Source organism: Aquila chrysaetos, chromosome 12 (genome assembly GCF_900496995.4).
Source record: "Aquila chrysaetos chrysaetos chromosome 12, bAquChr1.4, whole genome shotgun sequence".
Classification (NCBI taxonomy): Eukaryota; Metazoa; Chordata; class Aves; order Accipitriformes; family Accipitridae; genus Aquila; species Aquila chrysaetos.
In genome coordinates, this window is record NC_044015.1 from 26,533,578 (window position 1) to 26,558,923 (window position 25,346).

General features: G+C 44.6%; 1 protein-coding gene across 1 annotated transcript in view; it reads left to right on the forward strand.

The window, feature by feature from the left end:
* The window catches only part of DDAH1 (dimethylarginine dimethylaminohydrolase 1), a 66,093-nt gene extending 40,795 nt beyond the window's left edge, over nucleotides 1–25,298 (forward strand). Inside the window, exons 2-6 of the mRNA XM_030032422.2 lie at nucleotides 2,892–2,991; nucleotides 4,163–4,236; nucleotides 4,833–4,952; nucleotides 20,051–20,194; nucleotides 20,683–25,298. Coding sequence (XP_029888282.1) covers nucleotides 2,892–2,991; nucleotides 4,163–4,236; nucleotides 4,833–4,952; nucleotides 20,051–20,194; nucleotides 20,683–20,799 — 555 coding nt within the window. The 3' untranslated portion in view covers nucleotides 20,800–25,298. The remainder of the gene's footprint in view (nucleotides 1–2,891; nucleotides 2,992–4,162; nucleotides 4,237–4,832; nucleotides 4,953–20,050; nucleotides 20,195–20,682) is intronic.
* The last annotated feature ends 48 nt before the right edge of the window (nucleotides 25,299–25,346 follow it).

Below are 25,346 nucleotides of genomic sequence, written 5' to 3' on the forward strand. Positions count from 1 at the left end.
ACAAATTTTCCAGCCAGCATGCCTAGCTTGCTTGTGATGCTTGTTGCACAGTTCCTGGTCCCGCTAGGTCTGCAGGTAGCCTTGTAACACAAGGCACCTCATGTCTTCTCTGCAGTCTGTCCAGCTTTTACACCTCTTTACGTTCTCAGGTGTTCTTCTGTGGTCCAGAGAAGCTTTTGCTTTTGGCTCTCCCTATAGAAAGCAGGTAGGGTGGTCCTCTGCCACAGTAACATCCACAGCTCTGCTGATGCTCCAGACTGGCGGGGACATGGTATCAGGGAGGAGGACAGGAGTGGCATGGGGAGCGGGTGCTCGGCGAGGGCAGCCGCTGGCTTGACTTCCTCTGCAAGCCCAGACAGCTTCTGCTGGGAGCACCCGATCAGGAGCACATCTCCTGAAAGGGCTTTCTTTTCTTGGTGTTTTGGTTTTGGAAGCTGCTGGAGGTGGTGGGTTAACTGGAGATAGGTGACCACACAACAGGCTGGGTGATCCTGTTTTTTCCTGTGGTTTGGCCTTCTGCCTTAAATAACCCCATCTGATGGGTATATTTATTTATTCCAACTGCCAGTGGCTGGTGTACTTGTGTGTCAGGGTGTCCCGGTTGTCAGTTTGCTTGTCTGCTTCGTGTCAGCACAGAACAGTGAGCCTATGTGTTCTTGGATTGGGAACTTTCTTATATAATGCCACAACTCTATTACTCCATATTAAGCAATTGTTTTCTTCCTTGGGGTCTTATGGCTCTTAAGCACGTAGCACCTGCACAGTAAAACCCACTGGGCTTCACAGGCAAAAGAAATCATTCAGCTATCAGCACGCGGAAGTTATAAAATGTTCCTGTGTTTGTACGACAGTCAGTTTTCCAATATTAACTCAGCTGTTTCCCATTTATTTTTAAAATACCACATGGGTCCAGTCCTCCTTATAAACCTAATTTTAAAGATCACTGGAGATAGAGCAACAAGACTAAGAAAGATGAAGCCTTACTACTAAGCCTGGAGACTCTTGAGTGCCAAGTTTCAGCCTGAAGTCATTTTAGCATCAAGTGAGAGACAGAGGAGCAAAAAGAAGTGATAATAATTGTAAAGGGCACGCTGCAGGCTTGCTCCAGTTTGCATGCCAAAGCCTTAGATGGGATTTTGTGTGGGGAGGACAAGTCCCTTTGTCTTGGGAAGTTCCCGGGTACAGTTCTGCGTTGCAGTGTAACTGTGCAGGTGGCACAAAGACCTGCCTTTGTCCTGTTCAACTTTAAACTGAGGCACCTACTTTAACAGTGGGCATGTCCAAGGTTTCTTCTGTAAAGTGACTGGAGAGCAAGGCTGTGCTAGAGAGAAAGACGAACATCCAGAGAGCAGATCAATCTTCGATAAGATGTTATAGACCTACATCACCTGTCCTGGCAGCCCATGGAGACCTGCTCTTGTCTTTTGGACCTGAGCTTCAGGGTTAATGGGATCACTCACAAATGCCACATAGCCAAGTCATGGAAAATTAGCAGGAAAAAGGGGCTTAGGTGGATCACATCTGCCCCCTCCCTTATTCCCTGAAGCCAGCACCGCTCTTAAGAAGGTATGACAGCCAAAGTATGTGCTGCTATTGCTCTGAGGCTGCTGCAGCGAGGGTGAAGGACTAGTCACCATCATGTCTCCTTTCCCTGCCGTGGCAGGTATAGTTTGGCAGAGCCCAAGAGTAGGGCTGCTAGAGTTGCTTCTGTTGGTATATGGTGCTGGAAGACAAGTACCGTGTCACCTGCTTTAGCTTCCTGTGTTTCTTCTAGAAATGGTTAATTTATCACATTAAATAGATAAATGACCTGTGGGACATGCAAAAATCAGAGCTGTCTAACAGGTCTTCACTACATCTTCCACGGTTGTTAATGCTTGCTGGGCGCCTCTGGTTAACCATGGTGAGGAGGTTTCACTGAAAACAAAGGTGCTGGTGTGTGGGATCAGGTTCATGAGTTTCTGTGGATAAGCTCATATTTATACTGACATTCTGCCAGCTGTAGTCGTAAGCTTTTTGTCAGCACTTGGTTGCGCGTAGGTGCGTCTTTTGGCTTACAAGGCACCAAGACAATGGTGCTTGAACATAGCGAGCATTAGCCCCTCTTATGGATGGCCTCTATAGAAACAGGTTCTGCTCTAGGCATCCTCAGCAGCCCTCACTGGGAAAGAGGAAACCTACCGAAGCTGCATTCCCTGCTCCTGTTATGAGCTCCTTTCAGCAGGAAATGGGCTCAGCAGCCCCAGGCTCCCTGCCACGCGTGCAGCTCTCTGCAGCAAGCAGCCAGCCGCACAACATATAGACATGAAAGGTCTTGTAATTCTGTAGCAAGGTAGCTCAAAAATGCAAGAACTAGTGCTCAGTAAAATTGCAAAACCATAAAGAAAACAAACGTTTACTGATTTGGGGATTTTTATTTTTTTTTCCGCCCCAACTGACAAGGGGCTTGGGGTAGAGCTGCCACCTCCACGGCTGGTAGAGCCACGTCTTGTGTCTGAGCAGTGTGGAAGGAAAGAACGTCACTCCTCTGCTCGTGCTTTTTCCTGCTCAAATCTAAGGGACAGGATTTGCAAGAGAGGATATTACTGTGCAGAGGGACTGGACTTAACATGCGTTTTGGACCCCTCATCTGTCTCCCCCAGATGCTGCGTGGTTCCCGTGCAAAGGCAAGAGCCCAATCACTGCCGCTTGACACTCCATCCTCACCAGGCCACAAAGGCCTCTGGAGAGAGTTGGGGAGCTGCAATGGGCAGGGACACAAGGGACCCTGGCATCTGCCTTGCCAAAGGCACGTTAAAGGACTTGAATTCTTCCTAACAATATGTATTTCTGGTAGTTTTTTAAAGTTTTTCAATGATACAATATATTCTAAACAACTTTCTTTTAAACAGGTTGAAGCCATGAAGAGAGTACTAGAAAGTCTCAACCTCAATATAGTAGAGATGATAGATGAAAACGCAACCTTAGATGGTGGAGACGTCTTATTTACAGGTATAGTGGTAGTGAATTTGCTGTTTACATATTCTGAGTGCCTTGAAGACCATGTTATCTGTCGTCTGCATAATAAAATGTCGTTCATGTGGTTTGTTAAATCAGTTGTTTACTAAATGTCACAAAGGTAGCTGAGAGATGAATTTTCAATGCAACCCTCAATTGTCCTGCCTAATGCCTGAATAAATGAAGTAGCAGTACACACAGTACAAAGAGCAGCACTGTGCATACAAATTTTATTTTAGCTTGTAAAGTGCCAATAAGAAAAATGCTTTCAGTAGTCAGCTGCCTGCAGTTGTTTCATATTTCTTATTACAAGCAGCTACATTCACCAGACTAATTTTCAGGACTTGTAAAAGCTTGAGGCAGACGATTGTCACTAGTTCAATGAATCAAATGCAAAAAATGCATTTTTAGTTTATGGAGAAAGTGGTGGAGTTGCCTGCCAGATGTCATGTGCTAGAAAACTTATATGCATGGTTGACTTCAAAGATGAAGATACTGACTGTGTTTTTTATGTCGTTAAACCCATTAGGCATTTTCTCACATTGGCTGTGCACACGCTTGCTCCTTGCCTGTGCTGAATGAGCCTGTTTATTTTGATCCGCATCACAGTAGACTGGCTGCTTGCCTTAGTTAACCAAGGGGAAAGAAGGGCCTCAAAAGAGGCAGACCGGGAAGGGAGGCCTTTCTAAGGCAGTGCAGATCCAGCACTGATTTTCTCTGGAGCTGGAGGATGCCGGTGGCTGCAGAGCTGCCTTCGAGACCAGAGGAAATCTCAGAGGGAGAGGGAAATGGTCAATCAGTGCTGTACTAATCCAGCCCAGCTGTTCTCTTTCCTGACTCAATGACCATTGCGGAGCTTTAGAAGAGGAAGCTATTTATGCTTCTGGTGAAATGTGTCTTCTGGAAGAAGATAATTGCTTTAAATTATCAGCTCGCAATTGCAGGTTGCATTCTTCTATGCTGAATTTTCAGTTTTACTACTCAAGTTGGGAAAAGAAAGATAGAAAATGATATCCATGAAAGATTGCTTCAGAATGTCTCTAAAGCTGGCCTGTTTTTAAAATGTGTACGTTTTGATGAAGGAGCTGATGTGGTGATTTTTTGGATGGCTTAAAAAAAAAAAATAAATGCTGTAATTGTTTTGCCCTTCATTTTTTCATTCCAGGCAGAGAATTTTTTGTGGGTCTTTCCAGGCGGACAAATCAACGTGGTGCAGAAATTCTGGCTGACACATTTAAGGTTTGTAGATTCATTCATGCCACAGGAAATATAAGCTTTCATCCACTGAACCAATTTAAAAATTATACTGGCAAAGACATTTGTCATACTCGAGTGCTTTATTTAGGACTTTAAAAAAAAAAAAAGTACAAGTTACTGAAAAGGTTTGAGCATCCTGCAAAGTGACAGATGCTGAAGTTGGATCTGAAATGTGAGATAGCTGCATAAAAGTAACTTGGATAATGGGAGGCAGTTATTATTTGAGAGCAAATCAACACTCACATCCTTAATGTTCTCGTGTATCAGCAATGTGTTCTTATTGCTGGTCCCGGGAGAGGTTTTATGTACATACTGTTTAATTACACATTTTAATGTATTTCTTTACAGTTGTAACAATAGTAATATTTGAAACATGTTCTGGATCTTACTCCAGTGCACCAGACAAGACAAGCTGGTCCAGAGGGGTATGTCATACTTAAACAGTTGACACTGTGCCCTGGGATATATTGCTATTGTTAATTTGCAGAGTAAAATTAATTATGGAATGTCTCAATATAATTATGGAACCAGGACAATTTAAAAAATATTTATAGCAACCATTCTTTGCTCCCATACAGGATTATGCTGTCTCCACAGTCCCTGTTCATGATGCTTTGCATCTGAAGAGCTTTTGCAGCATGGCTGGACCAAACTTGATTGCTATTGGATCAAGTGAAGCTGCACAGAAAGCCCTCAAGGTAAAGCACGTAAGAAAATTTTCTAAACAACGAACTTGGGTTTTTTTGTTTTTAATCTCTGCTCAAGGATGCTGGAATTTTAAAATAGATATAGATCAATGCAAGAGGAAATTAGTACATCTCAGGGTCTCCTGTATGTGCAAACCATAAAGAATGTTTATATCAGGCAAGAGAACAGTGATGTTAATTTAGCTTTAGCTATCTTCAGGAAAAAAATGGATCATACAGATTATTACTTACAGCTTTGTTGAATAAAAAGGTGATAATTTGGTGGTAGGAGGGAGGAAGGAGATATCATCAGAGCTGTGGAGATATTTACTTCAGATGTTGCCATAAGGAAACATGGCTTTTAAAATTGCCAGAGGGGAAGTAAAAGTTTTGGCATGAAGAAGGAAGGAGAGGGATCTGATCCCTGTTGCGAAGATGACCTGTGTACACATTTTGCAGTGTAGACTTTCTGGATAAAATCAGTAAGTAACTCCAGCTGCGGGGATGAGAGTCCGGGACTTGCCATCCCTCCTTTCTCTGTCATCTGGCTGCAAAGTCAGGTTCCTTCCTGGTAATGCTTTTTCCTCTCTGGTCCCATGAGGGTCTCATAACAGCATGGCTTCAACAGAAAGAAGGGAGAGTAGTCTCACCCCAGCCTGGCTGATAATTTGGGTCTCTGAACATTTTCCTTTAAAGTGGGAGGTGTGGGTTTGAACCCTGGGGCTAAGAGGCCTCATGAATCTGGGTTTCTCTTTGCTGGCAGACTTGCAAACCAGTAATCCATTGTGTAGCAGGTCAATGCTGTACTACCACCATCATCCTCAATGGGAAATGTTTATTGCTGCTGTGGTTTGCGCTGGGTTCAGTGGCTTTCCCGCCTGCTGGGTGTGTTCGGAGCAAATCTACCAAATTAAGCTTTTTCAGAGGTGTGGGCACAGAGACACCTGAGGCCATGAATCTCATTACGCATATAGGCAATGAGACAGCTCACCCAAGAGATCAGCATCTCTGCTCCCACATGGTAGCACAGCTGCAGGCACTGATGCTTTGCAGCAGAAACTTTGGCTGGGGCACCAAAACAGCAAAGTGCAACTGAGACTTTACCTGAAGTGAAGCTTGAGGGAGTTTGTCCCTGTTGATAAATTAAGACCTACAATCCCGCACACTTTGGTTTGAGATGCAGGTAAGTCAGAGCATGTCTGAAAGCATTATAGCTAAGTGTCTTACGCATTTTTATCAGGGCTTGCCTTCAAAGGTTAAACCAAAATTTACTTTTCAGTGATGGCAGCAGGTCCTATATTTTCACGTTATGATCATACTGATTCTTTTGCCAATAAATAAGAACCTAAGTGCAGGCTTTGCTCTTTGGCTTTGCAGAAGCCTCCTTGATGCAATGTGATCACTAACGCATGGAGGAAGCCAGCCGTGTGTCCCTTATAATAAATGAGGAGTGGTGGAGATAGCTCTGCTGTACTAGTGAGAAAGCTCTCTGAAATCCACTCAGTTTAAATGCAACTTATGCAACCCGACTTGTATCTCTTGCCCTGATTCTAAAGCATGAATTATTTTGAAGAACAGCACCACTATCGGTGCCCAAGGCTACTGATCTGAATCTGTTCCAGGCAGAACATTTACAACAGAAATAGCATGTAACTCTGAAATCAACATCCCTGGCCCCCAAAGAGCTTAGGAACACATCCTGCATGGCTTGTACACCTCCTTGGCTTCAGTAAGCTAGTGATATTTATTACTTTAAAATATCCTTAAATATTTGCAAGATGGAGGCCTGAGAGACTTCCTGTCCTTACTGCCATGCTGCGATATTTCATTGCACATTTGCTTTTCAGATCTTACACATTTTCCTCATGGGCATAATCCTAGGACTTTTCATTTCCCAGCAGCATCATTTTTACTATCAGAGCTCAGCAGAGATTTGGTGGGGTTTTTTTTTCTTTTTTATCTTGTGACAGTTCAAGATTTAAAATGTCTCAGTCCCCAGCTAAGATAAAACCAACATTTCAAATCTCAGAATCTCTCCTGCTGGACATGGGTTGAATTATGGAGGCCAGGAAAGTGCAGTCCTGGCAAGCTTAGACTTGCAGCTTGGCAGCAATTAAGGGAATAGGATAGCAGCCTGATTGCTCCATGTGAGCTTAGGGGAGCTCTTAAACAAGAGGACAGTCCGTTGACTTCACACATAGTTTGGAGTGGCTTTAAGTTTGCTCATTCATTTGAACAAGCTGTCAAAGTTACTCTCTTATTAGAAATCACTATGTGAAGCTCTGGGACGACAATTCCCAGCTTATCACCCATGTCTTCTCCCCTGAGAAACTTATGAGAAATGGTTTTGGTTGTAAAGGTCTGATGTTCCTGATGCTGTGAGATTGATTTAGTCTGGGAGGGAAAGTGCCCTGCATTTTTCTCTGTGAAATGTGCACTATCCCAAATATTCAGGCTCAAACTCGAAATGCATCGTGAGCAGCAGCCTGATGAAGTTTGCAGATATCCAGACAGCCCTACACTTGTATAGAGTGTTTATAAACATGAGCAAAATTCAAGTACAATACTGGTTGCTCAGAGCTGCAATTTGAACTTGAGCCAGGACTAATCTGAGAACTCATCAGTTTGATTAAAGCCTTTTGCACAGCTCGGCTAATCGTGTTGCAGTGCATCAATTTAGCTATTGTAGCCAAAAATATTTTTTGGATAAGCTGATTAGATGTTGCTGGTAACTAGCCGTCAAGTAAATACCAGCATTAATCAAGGTACAGTAAAAAGCAGATACGTTTTTAGAAGAAAATGGTAATTAACAAGATAATCTAGCAGTCTTTGATTGTTGGTGGATATTTTTTAAAAAATAAGTCAACTATGTCAGTTTTCAGTATGTTTCTCTGCATCAGACACTTACATGTGTGTGATGGTCATGCTTGCTCACACCCTGCCAAGCTGAGGTTAGGGACTCTGGCTCGGGGCAGCAGTTTTGTGCTGTAGCACTTGCCCTTCTGTATTGGGTTTGCGTGGCAAGGTTTTGGTAGTGGAGGGGGTCTACAGGGGTTGCTTCTGTGAGAAGCTGCTGGAAGCTTCCCCTGTGTCTGACAGAGCCAACACCAGCCGGCTCCAAGATGGACCTGCCGCTGGCCAAGGCCGAGCCCATCAGTGACGGTGGTAGCGCCTCTGGGATAACAGATTTAGAGAAGAGGAAAATGTTGCTGCACAACAGAAACTGCAGCCAGAGAGAGGAGTGCGAACATGTAAGAGAAAGAGCCCTGCAGACCCCCAGGTCAGTGAAGAAGGAGGGGGAGGAGATGCTCCAGGCGCCAGAGCAGAGATTCCCCTGCAGCCCGTGGGGAAGACCATGGTGAGGCAGGCTGTCCCCCTGCAGCCCAGGGAGGTCCACGGTGGAGCAGATATCCACCTGCAGCCCAGGGAGGACCCCAGGCCAGAGCAGGTGGATGCCCGAAGGAGGCTGTGACCCCATGGGAAGCCCGCGCTGGAGCAGGCTCCTGGCAGGACCTGCGGCCCCATGGAGAGAGGAGCCCATGCTGGAGCAGGTTTTCTGGCAGGACTTGTGACCCTGTGGGGGACCCACGCTGGAGCAGTCTGTGCCTGAAGGACTGCATGGCATGGAAGGGACCCATGCTGGAGCAGTTTGTGAAGAACTGCAGCCCGTGGGAAGGACCCACGTTGGAGAAGTTCATGGAGAGCTGTCTCCTGTGGGAGGGACCCCACGCTGGGGCAGGGGAAGAGTGTGAGGAGTCCTGCCCCTGAGGAGGAAGGAGCGGCAGAGACAACGTGTGATGAACTGACTGCAACCCCCATTCCCTGTCCCCCTGTGCTGCTGGTGGGGGGCTAGGTAGAGAATTCAGGAGTGAAGCTGTGCCCAGGAAGAAGGGAGGGGTGGTGGGAAGGTGTTTTAAGATTTGGTTTTATTTCTCATTACCCTACTCTGATTGGCAATAAATTGAGTTAATTTTCCCCAAGTCGAGTCTGTTTTGCCCATGATGGTAATTGGTGAGCGATCTTTCCCTGCCCTTATCTCAACCCACGAGCCTTTTGTTATATATTTTCTCTCCCCTGTCCAGCCGAGGAGGGGGAGTGAGAGAGCAGCTTTGGTGGGCACCTGGCGTCCAGCCAGGGTCAACCCACCACACCTCCTCACGCTCCTAGCGAGCTGACAGGTTACATCAGGCAACCACATCGCAGTCAGAGCAACGTATGAAGTTACTCAGAGTGTTTCTTGCTCAGTGTGTTGGATCCAACTCCACTTTCATCCTGGGGAACCTCTAGCTGTTCCTCCAGGAGTCTAAATCTCTTCAGAGAAATTATTGGAAAACAAATAGGTAAAGCGTCCATCTTGGAAATGATGGAATTCGCAGTGCTGCTTATCACTAGCTTCCTCTAACATCTGAATTCTTGCTTTTTGACCTTAGTGATTTCTTTGTATTGGTTCACTTGCCTCTGAATAAAAAAATTTCAGTTGGTAATCAGCTTCTTGCAGTCTTGTGGAAATGCAGTTGCAAGAGGATCTCTATGAGGCAGTGATAGTCAGAATTAAAAGCTGCTCTCTGGATTTCACCAGATCGACTGAGCTGTAGCAGTGCTGTCAGCTGCTTCTGTCATTACCCATCGCAGTCTGTGTGGCAGTACAGCCCCCTGAGCTTCTACCAAGTCATTTGCCTGGCACAGCCCAGCATGCCACTCCTTTATTGTGATAGCTTGTTATTTTAAACCTCTCCTTTGTTGTTGCCATTTTTCATGTCTGGAAATGCAATCATACAAACAAGATGATTAAGCTGTCTTTAACCATCTCTGGTGGTTGAGTTGTTTTCATTCTGTAGCGTGTCTTGGTAGGCAGCAAGTGAACTGCTGTATCATGCTATGCTATTAAAATAGGATTTATCTTCCTACTAACAATCTTGTTTGAAAAAGACATTTTTCTTGATTGTTCTTACTGGTGCAAGTCATGTATCCTTACAATACTTTAAAAATAGAAAAAGAAATTGCGTCTGGTGCTCACATATGGCAGAGTGCAATTGATCATGAGTTTAGTGCAGTGTATGTATTGTAAAGCGCTGCAAGTGAGCTAGGAAATTAGTGCACAGAGTTTAGGATTATAGATGACATGCTAGAAGCAGATAATAAATCAGAAGTGACGTTTTAACCATTAAATCCTCTTCAGGCTCTGGCAAGTATAGAATATTTATTTGGGCTGCAACTGAAAAGTGCCACTTGAGGAAACTGGGTGAAAGAGACAGGCAAATTAACTGCAGAAAGTACCGGGGCCTGTAGTGGCTATCACATCTGAAACTTTAACTTCCCTCTGCTGTTTTCAGCGTGCATTTAATTCCTTCTTGTAGTTTAACCCGTTCATAATTCTGTACGCATAATTCCGTAGTTGAACATTGGCCATGGCTGTTGAGCCAGTAAAGCCTGGGATTATTTTTCTGTTCCCTCAGTGAGGCCAGGATTTCCTCCAAACATGTCAACTTTGGGCTCTGATCCTGCGCTGTTGGAGTCACTGACCTTTACCATGAGCGTGAATAAGGGTGAATTTGGGCTGTGACAGTGCTGGCCCTGGCGTAGGGAGGTGACAGGGCAGCACTGCGGGCGAACGCTCCGCACCACGTTTTCCGCAATGAGAGACACAGCCCTGGGGTCTTGCTGGGACAGCAGAAGAGCAGGAACTGGCCCAGTACGTAATCCAGTTCAGGTTCCAGCAGCAAAGGCAAACGCTAAGCAAGATGATGATGATAACCGTGACACAGCAGCTGTTACACACGCCTTTCTGTAGTCTTTCACTCTATACTAAATCCTGAAAAGCCGCCTTTCTGTCCTTTGGCCGTTTGTGTTGGTTGGTACAGAGCACAAATCCCCTCTGCTTTCTGTGATGAGTGAAGACTTGGACAGTGGCAGATCACAGTGGACACAGTCCTTGGTTTAAGCAGCTTTGTCCATGGTCAAACCATTCTCTGCCACCTTCTGGATAACTCGGTAGCAATCCCAAAGCATCTGAGGGTTACATGTTGTTCATAGCTTTGGCAAGCTCAACTATTCCCTTGCAAGCAGTACGTATTGTATTTGTAGCAAGTGCCTGCTAATGAAGTTGTTCGCTCAGCCGTTGGGAAATGGTTGTCCTTTGGGTAGGCTCTGGTGTTGGGCAGTCTCCAAAGGACTAGCCCCAGGGTCTCCCCACGGGACTGGTATGAACTTGCTGCTCTGGGGTAATGCTGGATGCCTGGTGATTGCTGATGGATCTCAGAAGGGAGCAGAGGACCTGGAAGGAAGGTAGGAAACCCGGCATGGTGCCTAGGGGTGAGGGCTGCAACGCGGAGAGCACTCATCCCACCCTAAGGCCTGAGCTTAGTCCCGGTGGCCAGCTGTGTCTGGGGTATTCCCTCCGAGATCTGGCATGATGGAGTTGCATGTGAAACGCCTGGGGTTTCATTTGGTCGTTTCAGAGGAACGGATGCTAATTACAGAGGCAGCGTGGCCATAGCAAATGTGAGGGCTGGGTGGCATTGCCAGGTGGGCTGCGAGGCAGAGCGGGTAACGCAGCTGAGCTTGTAACCCCTCATGTCCCCTGGACAGACCTGCCCAGCAGGACCTGGAGCGGTGGTGACATCTGCACTTCTAAGCTCGTCCTTGGTATCCCAGGCTTCGACCTCACTAGTCAATGGGATTTCATTATGGTCAGGAGTGTATCGGAATATGTACAGTAGTGCAATACCATGACTTCAGCAAATAGCTTGCTTTTTTTTTCTGCTTTCGATAAAAGGTTGGACATGATGGCTCTGCCTTCTTCTTGACTCTCCCATTCGATATCTTCTGTTGGGTGTGGAGCTGCTCATTCATCCCCTAAATTATTCCCTGAAGGACACTATTGCAAATGCAGCTGTTTTGACAGAGGTCAAGGGAGGCTTATCGAAACCACATCTTGAGGATAAAATAGAAAGGAGTCTCTTCTGGGCAACTAGGCCCTTGGTCTGTATCCAAAGCTATGATCAGAGCAGTGCTTTTAAAGACTTGGGTGCAAGGAGTTGTTCTAGCATTGGCAGTTGCCCCCATTCATGTGATTAAATGCCTTTTGTTTGTATTCCATCTTGTATAATTGAAGTCTCTGCAGTGTGCCAGCTTTAAAAAGCCGAGTAATGTTTCCCTGCATGAGAGCAAGGTTATAGTGCCTGCATAAAGCTGAGGGGTTCCCAGCTCTGCCACAGAAGCACCTCCAGAATGGGCACCTAAGGAAAAACATCTATCTGGTGTTCTTAGAAGCAGCCCATATGCCCAGGCAGCATGAACAGGCTCAGCTAAATCTCTTCCTCCTATTGTCTGTATAGTGTCTGTCTTTCCTAGTAATGCACAAGTTTGCATGAAAACATTATCTCTTCTTCCTTAAGAATTCATCATTTGTGCCTCTGCTTATTCCCCACATGAAGTCATAATTCTCTATTTACGATATCACAATGGGTTGCTGTGGAAATGATTACTAATATTAATAACCCAAAGAGGATGACATCAGGTAGGGAATTAGCAGAAAGTGCAGATGAATGCTGACTTTTCTGTAATGCAGCAACAAAGAAAGGTTAGTGAAATCCAGAGAACAGTTGACAACTTGCCCCTAAAAATAACAATTAAAAAATGAGACTTTGCTGCTCTCAGCCTTATAGATAGGAAAATCAGTCAATTTAAAAAAATTCTGTGCACTTTCCTTTAGCTCCTTCTGATTTTCTGTTACTTTATGAATTAGGGGTGTACAGCATCTCAGAGGACTCAGGTCTTCACTGAGTACCAGATGACCTGCCACTTTAAAAACACAACTAGTTGTGGTTTTCTTTTAATTAAAGTTAGATTTTGTAATAAACATACCGCTTTTAACGGAGTGCCAGTGCTGTTCAGTTCCATATATGCAGAAGAATCTAGTCTTTTGGAAGATACAGACTCAACAGTATACGTTTATAGAATAGAGACTGTTGTATTAGTCTACTTTTTTTTTTTTTAAGGATGAGGAAAGTGTCCCTTTCAATACATATTTGTCGTCACCATTAAGGCTGTCAGCCATGGGATCTGGGTGAGAGGCTGACTGAGATGTCATTTGACTTGCGTGAATGGGGACTCATGTTTCTATTCCTTTGCTGCTTTTTTTTTCCTCTGACTATTCTCTCCCTGGGTTCCTGTTCCAAAAGACAGGATGTTCATCCTCTCGCCTTCTTGACTGAGAGTAACAACACACGAAGCCGCTTCCTTTTCCCCTCCTCAGGTCGTGGTTTCCCTTTGCAGCGGTCCTTGGGCAGAGCTGGCAGGCAGGTGACAGCGTGACCGTGACGCAAGGTGGTTTGGAGGGGCAGAGCAGCACAGGTGTGCACATGAACGGCATGTGGTACCCATCGCATCTGCGGTGATGCAAAAGGTGTCCTGTGCCAGGAAAAGCCGAGGAGCAGGGTGGGAGAGGTTGCTTAAAGAACTCTGCCTTCTGGAAAACTTGACTGAGAGGATGCAGCAGGGAGGAGAAGCCAAAAGCCCAGCTGCTGAGAGCATGGGTGGTAGGTGGAAATTAAAGTAACGCTCTGGCTGTGTATGTGCTAAGGAATTTGGTGTATTGACCATCGCAGACTGGAGCATTGCTGGTTTCAAACAGATCTCGAAGGCAGTTTGCATCCATAGGGTCTATGCTATCCTATCCTGTATCTCTAGCAGACTTTTCAGTACCTGACAAGAAGCCTTAGATCACTCTACTGTGATTTATGCTGCTCAAAGTGGTGGTCTTGTCCTCCTCCTACTGAGTCTACCCTGCTGTTGTCTCTCCCGCCTGTCTGCATTTCGGGAATGACACTCCTGATAGATCTTGTCATTCAAGCAAGATTGCTGGCTTTTCCAGCTCTGCTCTTCTGTCTCCTCTGGTCAGCCTGGCCAACTGTCTATGGTCACTGTGGGCACTGCTGCATTTCAAGGAAACTCTGCGAAGCTGTTGACTAGCATGGTTTGTATGGCAGGCTGAGTCCCTGCACCCAGGCATGTAGCACCGTGGCATAGCTCGCCAGCCCTACTCTGTCCTGCACTTTCTTGTGTTGAACCCTAAGGCTGCTGCTTTCTCTCTGCAGTGCCAGTTGTTTCTCCAGATATGAAGAAGCGAGGAAGGAAATTAATAGACAGAGACAGGGCAATAAAACAATGAATGAAATTCAGCGTAGATAAGTGTAAAGTGATGTGCAGCAGGGACAGGGAGATTAACGATGTGAATATCACATATGAAATAATGTGCTCTGACTGATCATTACCACAGAACTAAGATCCTGGGCTTGCTGAAATTGCCAGCTCAGCTGAAAACCAAATGGAAAACATAATTATGCCACTGATTAAAGCTGTGGTGCGTCTGCATGTTGGCTGTTGTGTGTACTTTGCATGCACGATCCCTTTGTTCCAAAAAAGGTAGAGTAGAACTGGAAAGATTCAGAAAAGTGTGATAAGGATGCACCTGGAACAGCTTGTCTAAGGAGGCAAACTAAGCACACTATGAATGTAACCTGAAAAAGAGGCAACTGAGATGGGATCATAGGTGCCTATAAAATCAGGAATGATGTGGAAAAGGCAACTGGGGATCAATCGTTCGCTGTCTCTTCTAGTGTGAGAATCAGGGGAGCTCTAAAGGCAAGGGGCAAGTTCAAAAAAAAAAGGAAAAGAAATGCTTCCTCACACAGTATGTGTCTGAACTCTGAAGCTACCTTGCTACAGGTTCAAAAGCAAACTGGACAGACTCCTGGGGCAGTGCTATAGGTGGTATTGGTCTGTATGACAGCTGAGTTAAGGTTCCTGGGAACCACACACCAAACCTCAGTCACCTCCAGTCCCTGTCTTAGGATCCAGAAGTGGGATATCGTCATCTCTCACATGGGGCTGGAGACCCCCATCATGCAGCGCTAAAAAAGAAGCTCCTCCAGTTCTTCAAGCATTAAAAAATGGCAGGTTTGGTAATCAGCAGTGTTTTCCAGGTAGCAAGCAATAATTTACCTTTCTCCGTCCTCCCTCCAGATGGCAATGTACTGGCCAGGTGCCTGTCCTCATCTTTTGCCTTAAGTGTGTGTATTGGTTTTGCTGGCAAGGTTTTGGTAGCGGGGGGGGTTACAGGGGTGGCTTCTGTAAGAAGTTGCTGGAAGCTTCCCCTGTGTTCGAGAGAGAGCCAATACCAGCCGGCTCTAAGATGGACCTGCCGCCGGCCAAGGCCGAGCCAATCAGCGATAGTGGTAACGCCTCTGTGATAACATTTTTAAGAAGGAAAAAAAAAAGTTGGGACAGGCAGATTCGGCAGCCGGAGAGAGGAGTGAGAACATGTAAGAGAAACAACCCTGCGGACACCAAGGTCAGTGAAGAAGGAGGGGGAGGAGATGCTCCAGGCGCCGGAGCAGAGATTCCCCTGCGGCCCGTGGTGAAGACCATGGTGAGGCAGGCTGTCCCCCTGCAGTCCATGGAGGTCCACGGTGGAGCAGATATCCACCTGTAGCCCGTGGAGGACCCCACGCCAGAGCAGGTGGGTTTCCCGAAGGAGGCTGTGACACCGTGGGAACCCTGCGCTGGAGCAGGTTCCTGGCAGGACCTGCGGATCTGTGGAGAGAGGAGCCCACGGAGCAGGTTTTCTGGCAGGACTTGTGACCCCGTGGGGGACCCACGCTGGAGCAGTCTGTGCCTGAAGGACTGCACACCGTGGAAAGGACCCATGCTGGAGCAGTTCGTGAAGAACTGCAGCCCGTGGGAAGGGCCCACGTTGGAGAAGTTCGTGGAGGACTGTCTCCCGTGGGTGGGACCCCACGTTGGAGCAGGGAAGAGTGTGATGAGTCCTCCCCCTGAGGAGGATGAAGCGGCAGAAAACAACGTGTGATGAACTGACCGTAAACCCCATCCCCGTCCCCCTGTGCCGCTGGGGGGGGGTTGGTAAAGAAGCCGGGAGTGAAGTTGTGCCCGGGAAGAAGGGAGGGGTGGAGGGAAGGTGTTCTGAGATTCGGTTTTATTTCTCATTACCCTACTCTGGTTGATTTGTAATAAAGTGAGTTAATTTCCCTAAGTTGAGTCTGTTTTGCCCGTGACGGTAAGTGATGAGTGATATCTCTCCTGTCCTTATCTCGACCCACAAGCTCTTTGTTATATTTTCTCTCCCCTGTCCAGCTGAGGAGGGGGAGTGATAGAACGGCTTTGGTGGGCACCTGGCAATCAGCCAGGGTCAACCCATCACAGTGTGTAAGGGCATAAGCCTGAAGTTGTTCCCAGACAAGTGATCCTTCCTCCAAGCAGAAGAGAAGCGTGCTGTCCTCGCAAACTCCCAGCTAACCTGGGGGGATGTGTCTGCATATCACTGAGTTAGTCTTCTCATCAGCGTTAGTTGCCCTGCACCACAAAAATACTTCATTTTCATCGTTGTAGGTAAAATCTTGATGTAGCTTCATCTTTTCTCACAACTTTCCATCTCTTGGATTAAAAGATTCCAGTTTCCTCTGTACCCCAGGCCAAGTGCTACTTAAGCATCAGTGTAAAACAGGCCAAACTTCAGTGTTCTTGAACAGAAGGAAAAGAGATGGGATGGAAAAAAATATCTTAAACAGTTTTAAGTAAATAGTTTTCTTTTAAGAATGCTGTGACTCGAAGGATTTAGGAAAGGGTAGCTGAAATCTGTTGAGAGAGTGATCCTGTGGGTGTAGGGTTACATGCATTTGACTTGGGCTTAGGTTTGATTTTTCTTTTAAATGTTGGGGGCCAGGGGAGCAGGGGCTAATCAAAACAAAAATCAGACCCCGAAAATCTGCACTTCTGCTCCTCTGTGGACATGACACGGGCATTTTTAAGTGGTATTCACTGCTGTGTTAGCAAGAGGAACATTCAGTGTATGTTTGGTTTTGCTTGTGGGGTGTTGGAGATACAAAGGCACGTTGCAGGTGCAGTGGGTTTGGTCGCTGTCTGTCCCGCAGCAATCTGGGTGCAAGTAGGTCCCGGATGGCAGCAGGACTCAGACTGCAGCCTTCCTCTTGGAGGGGGAAAATTTGTAACTAGGCTTGGCCTGTTTTAAAAGTGCATGTGGTCATCTTAACTCTGTCAGTGATAATAGGCCCTAAATGCATACGCAGTTTTCCTTCGTGCATAATGGTGCTTCATATTTAGGATTATTTAGCTTATCCATTACCTCAGTTGTCTGAGGACACACTGTAAAAAAACTATAGAAAAGGCATTTTAGGCTATGCGAATGACTTCAACGTAAGGAAAGCATGACTAAGGGCTGAGAGAATGCGCAATGAAAATTACCCTCTTCAGGCTGAAGAAAATTCCCAGAAAAACTAGGCATGCGGGAAATGCCTGGCCCTTAACGTAGCTGGTCATACAACGTTTGTGGGCAGAAAGCCAGCCCTCCGCAAATGCATTGTGGAAGTGCTATAGTCTTTGTAAACTTGTCATTTCCAAAAAAATATATGTTTGGGGTGTGTATCTGATAGAAAATACAACCAAAGGACCTTGCTTTTATCTCTTTCTCTGCCATGGAGTCCTATCTGGCCAGGCACATGTGCTCAGTGACTTTACATAATACAAGTATGGAAAACCCCACAGGTCTTTAAAATAACCTGATTGCGTCATATTGGTGCATTTCTGTTGCATCTAGAGCCTCCCTATGGGGCAGGTTTGGGGCGTTAGTGCCTGGGCGCTCTCTCAAGAAAGTGGGTTTTGACATTTTACTTCAACATGCAGGCATAGTTGTAATGGTGATAAAAGCTTGCAGATATGATTTCCTTCTTATCTTAAGAGCCAAGGAAGAGAGTAATCTTGTATTGTCAAACCTCCAGTTACTAATAAATGCTTTCTGGTGGTGGTGTTCGAGCTAGCTGAGATCCCATTCCCACTGTCACAGCTATGTACTCAAATTCCCATGCTGCTTCATTTCACTTTCCCACTCGTTTTTTCTCATTTGTTTCTGAATTAATTCAGCCACCATTTCTGTGCTTTTTAATCTTGAAAACAGTCCTCCTAACATGCCCTTGCTATCATCTCCCAGGCTCCCCAAAGCTGGTTCCTGAGTCACAGCCAGGGCCCTGCCACTTGTTCTCCATTTCTGCTCGCTACTGCTGTTCTCACTTCAGCACTTTACAGAAGCAAATGAATGGGAGGTGTGTCCGTACCCTTCTGCTTAAGAATTCATTCATAATTTCATATGGAAATGTTTCACAGTGATTCACAATATATTTCTGATGAATGAGCTGTTCCTACAGAAAACCTACAATATTGGGATTCTGTTTCTAACAAGGACTGGAGAAAGCACAACTGTTTGGGAGCTGAGTGAAATCCAGGCGTGGTCGCTTTTCCTCTACTGATACGTGTATTTTAGTGCAGATTTAATAAATATGTTTCCTTAACTGAGACTTAAAAAGATTATGTGGGCAAGAAGAGAGAAGCTGCAGGTAGAGGATGAGTCTGCTGGCTCTGGTTACCAGGGAGAAGAGTTGCACTGGCTGCGGGCATGGCACCTGCTGCTAGATGTCTGCAACATCAAGGAAAGCGTAATAAAATACATCTTGGCAACATAACAGAAACAAAATTATAAATACGAAAGTCAACCATGGTAAGCACAATAATAAAAATACATCTGGTGAAGTAAAGGTGCAAGGATTTTTCCCCAGAAAAACACATTAACCTTTTATGGAGGTAGATGTGACTTTGGAAACTCAGGAGAGTTTCACAACTTCAGAAAGAACAAGAAATGACAATCTGATAACACTTCCTCAAGAATGCGTGGCATTCTTCATTGTGAATTTCATGTTCTCTGCAGGATGTGGATGACTCAGGCTACAACATGAAAAATGTATCTAGACCTATAAAGGAATTACTTACTGTAGGTGTGTGCTAGTGTGAGTTGCTTTGTTGCTTCCCAGTATGTTGTAGATCCTTGTTATAATTCAGTTCCATATAGTATTTTTTTTTATGAATGAGAAGTAGTACAAATGAACGACCTTGCAAATAATTTAACGATAAACTTAACTGTGCCTGAAATTGAAGTCTGCTCTCTACTATGTGATGTAAATCTGTGGGGTTTCCCTGAGGAGGGAATTTAGTTGAAAAATTTTGTTAACAGAGTATCAGTTTATTTTTAAGATAATATTAGTGTGAGTATTTTTAAGCTGAAAAAAAGCCTTTTCTTTCTGTTTGCATCTTTGCAATGTATGTGGGAACATAGAGGGGCTAGGAGAGAAACTGAAACACTTGCATTTGCTTAGGCTTTCAGTAGGACCAAAGTTTTTGACTTTGAGCTTTGTTCACTTTGCGTTATTCTCGGCCTCTGTCAGGGTGAAGCTGATGGAAAGCTGTAGCGGTACAATGGGGAGTTGGGCGTCTTGTCTCCAGGCCTTTCCCATCTTTATTAAAAGTTGAGCCTGATCCAAAACATGGGATCTCAGGCTTCTTGTGTGCTGAGAGTCTGTGTCTCTGAAATTCCAACCAGGATCCAAATTTGTGTATGAGCCCTATATTTATAAACCAAACCTCTGAAACCCACTAGCTTTACTGTTCTGAGGAGGTTATTGTGTTGTCCCCTTGGGAACGAGGATTAGCACAGACGTGCCTTCTCGCTCCCTGGCACAGGTGCTTAGTGAAAGAGTAACTGCTTGGAAGGCAGAAAGGAGGTCCCTGAAAAGAATTACGATTGGGCTGATAGCCAGGCTGGGAACTGTTCCTGTCCTGTTTGTGTTAATTCATGCTCATTTTATAAATATTGAATGATGGCTGCTTTTTTTGAAGGTGCTGAGCACCTATAGTTTCCATCAATGTGAGCAGGGGTTTTGCATACTCAATGCACATTCCTTGAGGAAAAGACCCCACGGAGGATACTTACTGAGTGCCCTGCTTAATCCTGCTGCTTGCAGGAACTATTTCACAAAGGTTTTCTACTGCTCATTTCAGTTAGGGTTAGTTGATTCTTCCTTGAAGGGCAGAGATGAAAAGAGATCTCCTTACTTGCTGAATAGCAAAATGGCCCTTGGCTGACTTGGCAATCACTATTAGATATTTTTTGGAGGCCCTGTTCTCCCATTTGTTAGGGGCTGCTAATGTGTTTGGTCTAAATAGCTGTGCTTTGTGTCTCCTGGCAGACCATGCAACAGATGAGCGACCACCGCTATGACAAGCTGACGGTGCCTGACGATGCCGCAGCAAACTGCATTTACTTAAACATTCCCAGCAAAGGCCATGTCCTGCTGCACCGAGCCCCCGAGGAGTACCCGGAGAGTGCAAAGGTGAGCGCTGTGCTCAGGGTGCCTGGGAGACCCCCAGCATCCTGGCCTTGCTGGGAAGTCCGTGGGGATTGAAATCATTCAGGACATCGTTTAGTGGGCATGGTTGATGGTTGGACTCGATGATCTTGAAGGTCTTTTCCAACCTGAATGATTCTACGATTCTATGATCAGGTGATTTCTAGAATGGGCTGTTGTATCCCTTCAGGGAAGTATCAGATGGCAAAAGGTGGGAGGCCTGGGCTTTGTTCTCATCTCCACTACCAATTTAATTACTTTGTCTCTTGTGCCCCTGGTGCTTCTTCTGCATAACTGGACATAGCCACAGTTGCCCTCACTGCAGTTGTGATGTTAGTGTTGATTACAAATGATGAGATGGCTTAGCACCCGCTGATAAATCCATGGCTGTTCCTTCTGTAAATAGTTAGAGAAAAGGGAAAATAGAGAGGCGTAAAGTGTAACGATTCTGTTCCGTTTTCTTTCCTAAACAGGTATTTGAAAAACTGAAGGACCACATGCTGATCCCAATAGCCAACACAGAACTGGATAAAGTAGATGGGTCACTCACCTGTTGCTCTGTGCTTATTAACAAAACTTCAGAATTATGAGTTTACAGAGTCCCTCCCTTGTAACTGGCAATAATGTTACACACAAGGTAGACGAATCTGTATCCACACTTTTATTGTTTTTATTGACAATCTACTGTACCACTGTGCTACTAACCCTTGTTTACAAATTTTTGCTTTGTGTATTTTTATGTCCTTGCAGATAGTATTTAAGGTGGATATACGGTTCGTTGAGGGGCACATAACTTGAAGTATGCTAGTCCCATGGGCTAGCGGAAGACAATTACAACGGCTAACCCCTAGTATTAGTGGTTTAACATATCTGTGTGAAAACTTTATGAAAACTAACTAATTCTCAACATTTCAAGCACCTCTGTTGTCTTGACACTGTTCCCTTCTCCTATCTTTTTTCTCTTGCTTCCTTGCTCTGCATCTTTTTTTCCTTCCTCGGTCCTCTTTCAGTGATGCAAGGTGTCAGGGGGGACTGAAGAAAACTCAGTGGGCTCATGAACTTGCTATCTTGTGTGGTAGGGAAGTTTTCCATACACTAGCTGGAACAGTGGGCAATGGACTGTGCTCACTGTCTCTGCCATATCATGTTGCTGCTGCTGGGCAGAGTTGTGGCTGGAATCGATTTCAGATGCCAGGTAGCAACTTCGGAAAAAGCTTACTCCGACGGGAGCGTTCAAGGGCAATGTCTGCCTGGGAAACTTGAATGACAGAAAAAGAGGGAACAATGCAGCCACACAAGATACATCCTGCAAGTTCAGGTCCCAGTTTGCTGCTAATGCTGTGACTTTCAATTTGGTGAGAATGGAAGAGGAGTTTTTAAAAAGGCCAGATCCCAGGGAGCACCCGGACCACAAAAATAAAAGACTGAGATGCTTTTGGAAAAGTTAAACCTACGAATGTAATCTAAAATATGGGGGGTTAATTCTCTTTATTTACCTTTTAAATTTATTTCTGTCTCTCCTTTCTGTTTTCTCCTCTTTTGGAGGCCACTTACTAGCAAAATTCAAAAGGAAGAGGTGATAGAAGGAGTTGAAGGACAGCTATTCCTGGATTATGCTCATGAATAAGGGAAGCTATTTTTTCCTGAAAGATTGGCCTTCGTACTTTATCTGCCTTTGGGGCAGTTTTCCTTGGAACAATAACAATCTTATTTTTTTTAATTGCATGAATATTTACTGTGGTATTCAGTTAAAACAAATACAATTTTTGTAGCAAATTCCACAACATGTTTACCCACTGAGTCATACTTTTTTTTACTACAGTAAAGTGAAGCATACCCCATTGTATTCACATGCTTCTTGTTAAATCACTTGTAAACTAAGGATGGAGAAATTCCCAAACAGGGGCAGTAGTGGGAACTCTCCAGAGACTGACAAATAGTCTGAACATGTTATCAACTTCCTAGACATCTCCTCCACCTTTCCTGAACCACTTGTGGCGTGTTGCTAAGGTACAGTAGGAAGCGAGCGGGGGGGCACAGGCAATGTGGTCTGCAGGAAGGCGAACAGTATTAATCAAGCACACACTTGGATATTCTTTGGAAACCTGCATGCTTTTTTGTGCAGTCATAACGGAGGAAACACAAGTAGTCATATCTGTAGGTACTCCTCAGCGTATCCCTCACTTCGTCTCAGTGGCTAAGGAGGAGGAAACCTCCTGGAAGCTACCAGAATACATCTGATGCATTGTAGGCACTCTGTATGTTGTGATGACACGAGGTACCGTGAGGGAGAGAACAATGACGAGCAAATATAACGTATGTGAAAAGAGAGCATGTCCCAAAGGAAGTCTTTAGCCAGCCAAACAGCAAGTGCTGTTTTTATGGCTGTGTGCTGTCCCAAAGGGTTCTCCTAATGTTTCCCCTTTGTCTCCTCCATTCCCATGTGCCATCATTTAAGCCTGACCCAGATAATCAGGCTCTAAGGATGTAAACATTGCAGTGGGGAATCTATTTTTCTACCTTCCCTTGGTGCTTTTAAAATATCTGATAAAGCATCTTGCATTTTAAAATTATTTGACATTAAGCAAAGATTTTGTGCCAAAAAGTGACCCTGCAGTATTTAACTGTGACCTTCTAGAGGCAAGCTGTACTCTGCTGAAAACCTATGCAGCTGTGGGAGCTGTTGTACAAAGCTGGAACAGAATCCCCCCGACCTGTCTGTGCACCTCCTGGGGCCTGGCCCCCATCCATGTCCTTCAGTCCCTCTTCCCTCCTCTCATTAGGGAGCCAGAGCATCCAACTACACTGGAACAGTGTTAGGCTGTGGCATTTCTACTCAATTTATCTCTCAAACTTTGTTGGCTGTTTTTTTTTTTTTCCTTCCACCCCCTCTCACCTTTAACCTGTCTCGCTCTTTCTCAGACTCTTGTTTTAGTTTATGGAATGATAAGCACTTTTCTCTTTTAACCCCAAGTGGTTTTGCCTTCTGTTGCTTCAGTTCTCCTGCTTGAGTCTTCTTTTTCTGTACTCCTCCCTCTTCGCTGTTCACTCCAAAGTACCCCAACCCACGGTGGACTATCCTAAACTCACTCCCTCCTTGAGTAGATGCCAGGAGGGAAGAGAAACTGAGGGGTCCGCTTTGGCTCTGAGCGACTTTCTCTGAGCTGGAAGGATGACTGTCAACAGGAGCTATAGATCCAGAGAGTGACAAGGGTGACTTCTCTTCTTCAGGGTTACTCCAGATAAGAGAAACATTTGTGGTGGACATTGTTGATATCTCGTGTCCCTGAAAGCAATAGAATAGGTGACAATTAATTTCCCTGGCTCCCCAAGGGAGGGAGAGGGGGAGTCAGGATCTCAGAGCTGAGAAACCTCTGCGTTGACAGACATGTTGGTCTTTCACCTGTTGCCATTTAGGTTTCCTTGGCTTCAAGGCTGCATTTTGGTATACAGAAAGAGCAAGGGAGTGGCTGAGGGACCTGAATTCCCTCAGGTGGTGATTTCAAGTTGTATTCAAACTGTCTAACTTCAAGCACAGAATTTAGGTGCTCTAAATCACACCTGCTTTCTCTCTGTTGGTCTCAGTAGGTATCATAGCCTCCTAACATAGACACTCTAAATTACATCTTAGCCTGATGCCAAAAGTTACCTAAGCTGGTTATTGGGATTGCCCTCGCCTCTCCGCTTTTAGCGTTATTCTTTATTCTGGCATTATAAAGCAAAAACATTAACAGCACTTCAGTTTGTGCATTTGCAGTATGGTACTAAGAACTAAATTAATGCCAAATGCTTCTTGTTCTTAGCATTTTGCTGTTTTCTATTTTTTCTGTTGCCCAAACGAAGAATTCAGTTGTGAGGACATTTCTGCTGTGATACATATGCATGTAATGGGCATCCTGTACATCTTGTCACCAGAACATTTCTCAGATGCCTGATATAAATGATCATCCTTGATTAATATAAATAATAAAATAAAATCCCAAACCAAAAAAGGAGATGAGACACTGAACACTAATAGCTGCCCACATAAAGCACTTGATAACAACTGTCAGGCTATATGACATAGCAGGCCAGTGCAGAAGTTCTTGTGGTTAATAGCTCAGCAATGGGGCTTCAATTACTCATCAAAGGTTTTTCTTCCTTGGAGCAATCAGTTTAGCTCAGTTCAAATGAGAGCTACAACGTGCATTATAGATCTTTCACAGATGTTCTCTTTGCGAAGAGTTTAGGGAGAGCTGTGATATGTGGGTTTCTTTCTTCACCAGAATGTGAATACAGTGTCTCCCTCTGCAATGAAAATGTGAATGCATACTGTACCTTATAAGATAAACTTGAATTCTTCCATTTCTGCATTTTTGTCTTTTCCATGCTAACGTACTCCTTTTCAGTCTTAAATAGATGCCACTGTATGAAGCTATGCTCTGATTAATTTGGTGATTTCCATGTGATAGTTACAGAGCTCATAAGCAACACTATGTCCAGTTTTAAAAACAAAAAGTCAGTGCACAGAATGCTGTTTGTTCACAGCAAATTGGGGATGAAATATGGACAAAAAATGAGCTTTTGATTTCATTCAGCTTCTTATACATTATATGAGTGAAGTTAGAGCCAAATTGCTTTGATAGAAAACATCAATATTCACATGGAACCATTTGAGGAAAATAGTTTACTATTTAAGATTGTTTATTTTTGCTTTTATCAATAAGGAAGCTGAAAAGATAAGACTGCTTAAAGAATGGTATTTGTTAAGTGATTGTGAACAAAGTATCATTGGACCTCATGTATTTTCAGAAAAGTTTTAACTGGATGTATGATGTAACTTGTATAGAGTTGCATGTGAATTGTGTTAGTCACTGTTATACATTGTATTGTTCTGCAGTGCACAAATATGACTACTGAACACAGAAGTGTTACATTTCATTAATTAAAATCTTGTTGCGGTATATAGTTCCCCACTTTTTGTGCCAAAAACATCAATACATTCCATAATCTGTTCTAATAGAGGTTTGCACTTTTTTTTTTTGTGACTCTTGCAGTTTCAATACTATATATCCCCATCACGAAGGAATAAAATGTGAGTTGTACTGTGTACTGTGTAGTTTTTGCCTCTTGGTTTTGAAACTGAATGTATATGCAT